A 10,000-nucleotide genomic window follows, 5' to 3' on the forward strand; every position below is an offset into this window, starting at 1 on the left:
ATTTCTTTCCAGAACACACACACACACACAGAATGATAAAATAGAATAAAACCACCACCTGGGGCATTGGGCTTTGTCTTTTGAAACACAACTGTGTCTCTCTTACTCCGTGTTTGGCTGCAGCCAATCACGGCCCAGCCTGACACTAAACACCCTGTTGTTTTGTAAATTGAAAGACTGATTTGCAGTCTGTCAACCTCCCTCACAAATGAAGGAAATTGCGCTCTCCATGTGGCTAAATCCGTCTTAAAGATGGTGACTATGACTTTAATCTTTCCCGTCTCAGAAGCAGGCCACTTTACGCTGATTGGCGTCATTTTTCAGCTTGTCGGGTTTAAATGAGTCTTAATTAAGGCTTATAAAATTGCATTTATATTTTAGATTGTTATTTTATTTTACCTTTGTTTAGCCAGGATATTCACATAGACATTTTTAATCTCATTTTCCAAAAGGGTCGTGGTCCAGATGGCAGCAATTAACTTTCAACACAAGCACCAAATATAAACACAAATAACAGACTTTAAAGAAATTTTAAAAAACAGCAAAAAAAAAGGTAACAACTTTATAGAAACAAAAATTCACATCAAAGCAAATTGCATTAACCAATCAATGTCGGGACAAGTACCTTCAGTGCTCAAATAATCCTTGTTTTTAAATTTGTGCTTTAAATGTCAACACTGTATTACAGTTTGCGGTTTTGACCGTCGCCATCTTGGATTACGGCCGTCGCCATCTTGGCTTTTGCAACCGGTGAACGGAAGCGACCATATTTAGACTGCAGAGGAGTGACGTAGAGACGCCGTATAACACTCTGGTAGCCGTAGCGACCTGTCAATCACAAAGTAGCCCCGCCCTAAAGCGTACCCCTGCTTTATTTGACTCTAAAATAGGAGTATCATTTACTAAATGAACGTCACGCTGTGTTGAAGAAGACTTGAAACTAGAGATCGAAAACCATAAACTCATGTTTACAATGTTTACTGAGGGAATAAAATCAAGAGAGAAGTGGAGCCATTCTCTCATTGACCACCAGAGGAGTCGCCCCCCCTGGTGGCCGGGGGAGAGACTGCAAGGTAATGGCTGCTACAGGTAATGGCTGCTACAGGTAATGGCTGCAGCCGGCGCAGGAACTGCTTCCACGCATGTTTAGTTTTCACTTCTTCTTTCGGCTTCACGATCCCGCGGCGTCACCGAGACCAAAGCAAATCGTGTTTGACAAACACAACTTGTTTTGTTCAGCCTTCGTGGCGAGTTAGCCCAAACAGAAGATATCAGATCAAAGACATTACCCCCCCCCACCCCCACACACATACACATCTCTCCTCCTCCCTCCCAGGCAGACGTGCTCAGTTGTTTATCCCAAAAGGGTCGTCAGTACAACTTCAGAGTATTTGGGTTTTTTAATTAATTTGTATAAAGGGATAGGATTTATCTGTGTGCATATTTTTGTGTGTGTGTGTGTGTGTGTGTGTGTGTTTGAATCTAAATGCATCCACGTCCGTGCATGTGTGTTTGCCTGAGTCTGTGAGAGTGTTAACAGGTGTGTGTGTGTGTGTGTGGTTAACCAAACAAATGACGGTACACGGAACAAAAGAAAACCTCACATTTGTCCCAATGTTTGATTTCCGAGCCCTGATGAATCTGACAGCGGTTTCACTTAAGCAAACGCAATTACACGGGGCGCTCGTGAGGATTCTCACTCCGGATGAATCGTATCAAGGTGTATCACTGAAGGTATTAACGACCCCCCCCCCCCCCCCCCCCCCCAAGAAGAAGCGAAATAGAAATAGTCCGATGCCAATTCCTCTAGGTTTCACAGATGGGTGATCTCATTACCATAATGCGAGAGCTGATTTCAGGCCCGATATGAAACAAAAAACACTGATGATGGCGAATAAGAAAATGGCGGAAAAGGAGAAAACGCCCTCGACCGTAATCCCATCATTCCAGCAGTCGGCTTCGAAATGGGAATTAAAATTAAATGAATAACAGATTTTCTTCTGTGGTGTAATGCAACGTTATTAAAGGGGACGTGTTTTGATCTTCCATCGGGGTTGGATCGGTCGCCACGGTGGGGGTTAAACCATCTTTGACTGGAGTTCTAGTTGAATGCTGGATGTTGGGAGCCAACAACAATATCGGGAGCCGAGAAATTGGCCCCTGGCGCTCTGATCAAGTTAATGAAAGAAGTGCTTTTAAAAGATTAAAACAGAAGTTCCTGTTGAGTCAGTTGGCATTGGGACTCATTGACGAGCCCCTCTTTCACAGGGTAAACACAGGTGTGATTGATAATCCTGAGGAAGGTCTCATTCTATCGAGTGCCATAATTATAATTTTTTTTCCAATCACACCCTGTGTTTACACCCTGCAATTACATGTCAAAATGGCCGCCGTGAAAAAAGGGCCTATTGTGTACATTTCATCTACTTCTTGTGCGTCTTCCCAAAAACGCTGTATTAAATGTGTCAAACCGTCTTACTGAAACTGAATGAAAGTCAGAATATTGAATAGACTGTCAAAGTAACAGGGTCGCTATTGGATGTTTTTTTTGGGGGGGGGGCCTGATAGGACCAATTAATCCTCAATGAATAGGCGTCCACAACGACTGCCTGTCAGCAAAATATTGAGGAGTCCTGGACTGACGCCAAATCCCGGTCTAATGAACGGCCTTTGGGCCTTGTTGATTGCCGATGACCGCCCCGACGCCCACTAGCTTCTATTCCAATCGTCTTTGAGCGCTACGAGAGTAACATTTAAATCATATCGAGGGAAAATTGTGGGGGTGGGGATGGGGGGCGGATGACCAATCAACCCTCTTCATTTCTCTCCAATATGATTACGGACAACACGTCATTAAATCAGTCCCGAGTCCCGGGCTGTCCGTCCCTAATTTTAATTGGGATTGTGAGGCCGTCAGTAAATATCGGAGCCACTGTTGTTCGGCCTGACTGAGCTTTTAACCCGAGCACGCCTGAGGGCGTCGAGCGGCACCGGCTCTGGACTGACTGGTGTGAGCCGGTAATCCGACTGACTGCTGGTCTGTCCAGCGGGACGCTCGGTGTGGCCGTCCCCTAATTAGACGTCCCTCGTAGCTGACTGGGATGGAATACGACAGCGGTTCATTAAAAGCGTTGTCCTCGGTGATGGAAAAAAAGAAAAGAAAAGAAAGACCGGCCTGACTGGGGGGCGAACTCATTAAACGGCAAAGTTGCTTTTCATCAATTGACTGGTGGTTAAATATGACAGCGTGAACCGAACCAAAGCGTCGCTCTCTGCGCTTAATCCCGCAGAGAGAGACAGAGAGACGATGGCTGGACGCTTATTTATCAGCCTGACGAAAAAACATTGCGTCATCGTGGAGTGTTTCTACATGTCGTTTGCAGTACGGAGGGCTTAAAATGACGAAGACGACTTTATATAGAATCTGATGCATTTGAATGCCTTTGTGACAACGTCTACGTTTGCATCAGATGTACCTGGAATTTATTTGTACTTGTTTACGCACGTGCGACGCCTTGAAACCCCAACGCTGCCGTCTCGTCTCGGACTACTACAGGAGTGCGACGAGTCTGTTTACGAGTGACTTTGAGACCGCACCGCGATACAAATGGGCAAAGACCAAGGAGAGGCAGACGGACGGAGAAGGGGAGCAGACTACTAAACATGTCCGATGCAGCGCAGATGTCAAGGGGGGGGGGGGGGGGGGGGGGGCGGGGGCAGACTTGATGATATTCAGCTGTTCAACACTGTGTGTAGTTTAGAGAATGGTCTTCTGGTCACCTTTTAAAAGGCGTTTGAAGCAGGTGCTTAACCTCGTGCTCCTGGTCTCTTTGGTTTGTCTGGAAGAGTTTCGTGTCACGGGCGCTCCGGCAGCAGTGAAATATCTCTTTCGCAGATGCTAACCATATACGTGTATTATAGCTGTCACTTAAAAAGGACGGAGCTCACAAAGATTGGCTGAAGCGGCACCTCCTCCAAAATCCAGAAAGTCCACAGAGCATTCGTTCCCACACATGTGGCCCGATCCTTCGACAGACACCGCTTTTACCTTTGGTGGTCTACAGGTTAGAAGGCTGAACCTGCACCATCAATAGGTTCCTGACCCCATGGTAGTAGTGGGTGACCTTTTTAGGCCCGTGACCCCGGTAAAGTGAAGCAACATTTGCTCTTCGGAGCCCTGGCTGCAGGTTGCCCACGGTATCAATTTGCAGTCTCCCTTTTCTAGATTGTTTCAGGGGTAGTAAAGACGGACCCCCATCTCACGCTACTATGGCGGGGCCCTAGCGCACGCTAGCTACTAGCGATAACTCCAGTGTTTGCGTCTATACAAGGCACACGATCCTTCATGATCAAGAATGAAGAGTTGACATTGGACAATATAAAACATACATATTACCCAGCAGTCATCAGTGCAAAATAACATATTCATTGAATGGATTTTTTAAATAATTTGTATACTTAATTCATAGTTTGTCATAGTTTATGTAGAATAAGCATTACATTGTGTTATACTGTAGATTGCAACTGACTATTTTACTCCCCCAAAAAATAAACATGACATGACGGGTTTGCCTTTTTGAGGGAATATATAGCAGCCCCCCCCACACACACACCCTCCCAAATCAATGTCAATGTGTTCTATGATCACAGGTGTAATAATTTCACTAAGAGGTCTAACCTCAACACTTTGTAGGAAAGGCTGCTCTCTTTACCGGCCTTGATTGTTATCTTAATCATGCAACAACCCCTCAGGTGTATCTTGCAGCCGCTTTGGAGAAGCCCCGCCAATACAAGTAAAAACAGAAACAAGTGTAAAACACTTCAAGGGTCCAAACGAGGTCCAAAGGGATCCTAAGTGATCCTAGGGCATGATAAGGGAATACTAAGGAGCTCACAGTAAACCAGATCAGTTCTCGGCTGGAGCCTTTGTAATGGGACAACCAGGCCAATGGGAATAAACAAAGACGTAGAAGTGAGAGGACCCTAAACATGGTGACACAGCTCACTGACCCACTTTATTTTGAATGAAAACCATTCTGGACTCTCCACAGGCGAATACCTCACACTCCGGCTAATCTTTTCTGCTTTTCACCATCTCAAAAGAAATCCACAGGTGGTGCAGATTTTTCGACAAACTTCTCCTCTAAATGGCAGCGCCGCCGCCGCCGCTCATAAAAACTCCACGTCGTCATTTCACGCGGCGGAGATAAAGCTTCGTTTATCAGCGCATCACCTCCCACTGACATTGAAGACTAATATTGACCTGCTCTGCTTCTCCGTCAGTACATGGGAAATGGATGGCTTTTAAATCTGTGATTTACACACGCTATCTCTCTGCACGTGTGTGTGTGTGTGTGTGTGTGTGTGTGCATGTGTGTGCGTGTCGTGTGCATTCATGTGTGTACGTCTGAGTGCGCTTGCCCTTGTTCAAACACAACTAACCCCCGTTTCATAGACAACAGAAAAGATAATGTCGCATTAATGACAGAACATAACGTCTCCGGCTGCAGCTGCAAAACACGCCGCTCCGGCTGCAGCCATGGAGACGTGGAGGGGCCGAGCGCCTACAGACGTTGGGGAGACATTACAACCCAGAGTTTGAGTGTTCCTATGCATTTGGATTATCTAAAGCCCTTCACAATACTGGGCAACCACATCACATTAGTGCCATCTAGTGCCTCCAAAAACCTCAGCCCTGGATCCAGCAGACAATAAAACCAATGCAATCAAAACAAAAAAATTAAGAGATAAGAGTTGTTGTTTTTTGTTTTGTCGACGTCTTATTATACCAAAAACAAAATATTCAAACTGCAACCGACATTTGAGTCGAGCCGAGTGAAGCCAATTCTGAAGTAAGCATTGTAAAACATGTCTTCTTCAATACAGCATAATGTTCATTTAGTAAATGATGGTTCCATTTACAGTAAAAAAAACCCTGTACATTTTACTGTAAAATAAGACACGCAAATAGAAGGCTAATGTAATTTTATTTTGGCGGGTTCTCAAGTGTTGCGCGCGATTGCTCAGATTTTGTGTGTTCTTGTTAGTCTTAGTCATTAGTCTGCTTTTTATTGTTATTGCATGGACCCAGTAGTAGAGGGGAAACACTGCCCCCTATTGATTTGGAGCAGGTGGCCGTGATATTACCCAGCGCACCTTTAAATGACCGCTGAGCCTCCCCTACCCTTTTCTCAACTAAATGTCTGATTCATGAAGATGAATGACGTTCTAAGATAAAAGCTTGGCTCTTGAACGGAAAGTTGTTCCTGCGATCAAAAAGACATATTTGAGGCACGACTCCTCTCTGATTGCCGAGACAATGATGGGCCCCACTCGAGCTGGAGGGCTATTGACATTGACAGCACTTGAACTTTATTCGACTGTGTTATAATATTAAAACTGACGACGGCAATTTGGAGACTGAATGTGTGCGTGTGTGTGTGTGTGTGTGTACGAGTGTGTGTGTCTGTGTGTGTGTGTGAGGGAACCTGTGCTTGTGTGCCACAAAACATCTGTTTTGACTACAGCGTGCCTCCTCCGTCTGCCCTTTGAAAAAGGAACAACCTGCAATTTGTTGCAAATGAACTAAGTCAATGTGATCCCTGCTAGCATCTGGAAACAGAAAAAAGCTAAGTCCTGGACAGAAACACTTTCTCCCCTCTCTCCTCTCGTCGTGGACCTGAAAAACTGATAGTAAACATAAACCTATGCTGTTTATCTGTTCACATTTTCCTGTTAATGACCTTTTAGTGGTCTCCGGTGTCAGGAACGAACTTTCAAAATCTATGCTCTCTAAAAAAAAAATCTATGCTCTCTAAAAAAAATCTATGCTCTCTAAAAAGAAAAAAAGTAGAAGTCGTGACACACAGTTATCAGCACAGCGGAGAGATGTGGGGTCGGAGGTCGCGGCCGATGGCCGGGCGGTCCCGTACAAACGATGCGCGACTTAAAAACACAGCGGAAGGCTAGGTTTGCATCCCGCCTCCCAGGACCACAAATCTTTCCCTAAAAAACCTTCACCGAGAAGTTTGGTTGCCTGAATTTAACGGGGATGTTACCCCATAGAGGATTCAGGTCGTAAAATGTGTCGTTTTTTTGGAAGGACTTTATTACTGCGCAACACATCATAACTCAACATTCTGCCACAGCTGAAGCGCAGCTCGCTAACCGTGAAGCCGACGCCTCTCACTATTTCTGGAATGCCCAGGGATTTGTTTCCCCTCTCCATTCGATGTGGCATCCTGTAAAGTACCCCGCTACCTTTATTCTGCCTTTAGACAATGAAGTCAGAGGCGACGTGTCTGTGTGCCGAGTCGTGGGCCGTGATTTCCTCCTCGAGGCTCCTGAACTGTGCTTTGGATTAAATGTGGCGGTTACCAACGCAGTGATCTCATGGATCTCCAGCAGAAAAGCTGCATCGTGCCGCGGGGTCGATTTAGAGGTATAAAAAGGACAGCTTTTCTACGCTGAAAAAAAAAAAAAAAATCGGATCATTTTCCACTTTTTGCAATTAAAAGTTAAATCGCAGTTCGACGGTTGCTTTCTGAAGTTCATCAGGTTCCTGGAAGAGGAGCATCATGGTCCATTTAACTCAAGGAGGCTGCTTTCTGGCTTCCTTCCTTGCTTCCTTGGGTACAAAGATGATAATCGCGGGACACAGCTTGACAACACTGGACCAGGGAACAGGCTTCGGCTGTGTGTGTGTGTGTGTGTGTGTGTGTCTGCGGACTCAGGTGTATTGGCGGCCGGATACTTACAATAGCATGTTCCCCGGAGAGGGTTACCAAGGTAACGGTTCTCTGAGTCACATCTGGAACGACACAGGAAAGGAGAGACAGGCGGAGAAGGAAAGACAAATACGAAGAAGAAGAAGAAGAAGAAGAAGAAGAAGAAGAAGAAGAAGAAGAAGAAGAAGAAGAAGAAGAGGGAGAAAGAACAAAGGCATTAGTGTCTGATAGGGGTTTTGTTTTTACAAAGACAGATTTTTTTTTTTTTGTGTGTGTGTGTGTGTGTGTGTGTGTCAGGTGGGGTCCAGGTACAGCATCTTCCCCCAGTTCTCTGCGAGGTGATTTTCCCTCGACATTCTACTCAGAGCTGCTCTCGCTTCCCCCCAGGGTGCCCCCCCCCCCCCCGCCCTCCCCAACACACACACACACAACATTAAGAGAGAGAACGTCTGGCCTCTTGAAGCACTCGGCTCAAAAACAGATTTTCCTGCATTCGCGGGAACGTCAGAGGGTCACTGGCCTAAATATCTGGTAAAATAATGTGACCCTGAAAACTCTGTTCATAGGGTATAAAAAAAAAAATCTCTCCCTGTTGGCTTGAACACTTAAAAAAACTTCATGGAAGACTGTAAAACCTCCTCGAATGACGCCGAAGGCATAATCCACTTCTGTGGTGTTGATCTGTGTTCAGCATGCTCCAAAACAACCATCGGTGTGTCAACACATCGCTGAACACGACACTTGCGTGGAGATAAAATTTACTATGTGTTGGAAATACTTAACAACAGAAGTTTAGTGCAGTTTTCATTTTTAGTAGCTTTTTAAATCAAAGAGGTTTGTTTTGTGTTCCTCTTTCTCTCTCTTGCCTGTTAGTGGAAAACAAAATGCAAAACACCATCAATCACTGTCATTATGGACAATTCTTCACATTTATTGTAAATAAAAATTAAAAATAGTATCAGACCGTGTCAAATAAGAGTTTTTTTTCACTTTCGTTTTGACATTTCGGCCGTTCGTCTGTTAATAACTGATCTTGACTGTGTTTAGCTGATGGACAGCAATTGTCTGTTGTTATGAGTTGTGACCTTTAGGTTCAGGGGAAGTCTTCAATGACCAGTGAGCTCCGCCGCATTACAATTAGGTAAAAAAAAAAATAGAATTGCAGAAATCTTCAGGAATTCTTTGAAACCCATGAAAATCCAATTATGTATTTTTAAAGGGCTTCGTGGTGCAGAAACACAGGGGGCTCTTATAGTGAATGTAAATGTTAACGCTCAGCAAAAAGCAATTAAAGAAAAAAATATCAGGGTTAAAGGTTTCTCTTTTTCTTTTTCTTTTTTTTGTTATCATGAACGCTCTCGGGGGGCCATTAAAGTGTCAAGATGGACGACGTGCACCTAAAAGTACAGATAGGAAAATCATTGCCTGCAAAGTAGAAAAAAGCCAGTTATTAAACGTCTACCGCCAAGAAATGCTCGAAGGAAAAAAAAGGAAAATGTGCATTATAATGTCAAGGCTTTTAAAATGTCTTTAAAGAGCGTTTGCGTCCCCCTACGATTGAGTTGTATACACCTTGTGTGTGTGTGTGTGTGTGTATGTGTGTGTGTGTGTGACTCTGCATGACATTCATCTGAAAGGCTTTAAAAATAAAAACAAAAAGGGGTGTTTATGGAAAGTTCTGCATCCGACCCTTTAACGAAAAGAAATCCCACTGCTCATCAAACACCATATGCGGATATCTGACACACTTTTTGATAAATAAATCATGCAAAGCACCCACTGTTTCCCCCAGTGTAACAACAAAGGGGGGCAGGAGGATGCAGAGGAAGAGGGAGCATCGAACCCACACAGTACACAAAACGGAGGAATAAAGACGAGGTCTGCAGGACTGAGCATTGCAGAAGTGTTTGTGGCGCTTGCAGCAGGTCACAGAGCAGCGGCGGCTACTGAATATTTCATTCCTTCCCCGGCCAAGGACAAGGCCTTAAACCCACGGCCCGCCTTCGCTGAGAGCTTCACACCCTGAATCGGGAGTTTAGGATGACAATGAAACAAATGCGGGAGCAGAATGATACTTTTTTTTTTTGTCTAATAGTGGAGCGCGAATCAGTTTAAGAGGCTGCAAGACGCCGAATGCCATGTGTTACACCTTTAAAACTGCTCCTCTAGCCAGGTCACCAAAGGAAGCAACCCTGAACTATTGAGGCTTCAATGTTACCTTTAATCTGGCTATGTAGCATTCATTCCATTTCTAAAACAATAAGCCAAATTAA

At 44.7% G+C, this 10,000-nt stretch overlaps 1 protein-coding gene across 1 annotated transcript in view; it reads right to left on the reverse strand.

Annotated features, from left to right (window-relative positions):
- atrnl1a (attractin-like 1a) overlaps window positions 1-10,000 on the reverse strand; it is a 229,704-nt gene that overhangs the window by 138,785 nt on the left and 80,919 nt on the right. The window contains exon 22 of the mRNA XM_034552473.1: window positions 7,758-7,810. Within this exon, the coding sequence (XP_034408364.1) occupies window positions 7,758-7,810 (53 nt within the window). The remainder of the gene's footprint in view (window positions 1-7,757; window positions 7,811-10,000) is intronic.

The sequence above is a fragment of the Cyclopterus lumpus genome, chromosome 15, assembly GCF_009769545.1.
Source record: "Cyclopterus lumpus isolate fCycLum1 chromosome 15, fCycLum1.pri, whole genome shotgun sequence".
Lineage (NCBI taxonomy): Eukaryota > Metazoa > Chordata > Actinopteri > Perciformes > Cyclopteridae > Cyclopterus > Cyclopterus lumpus.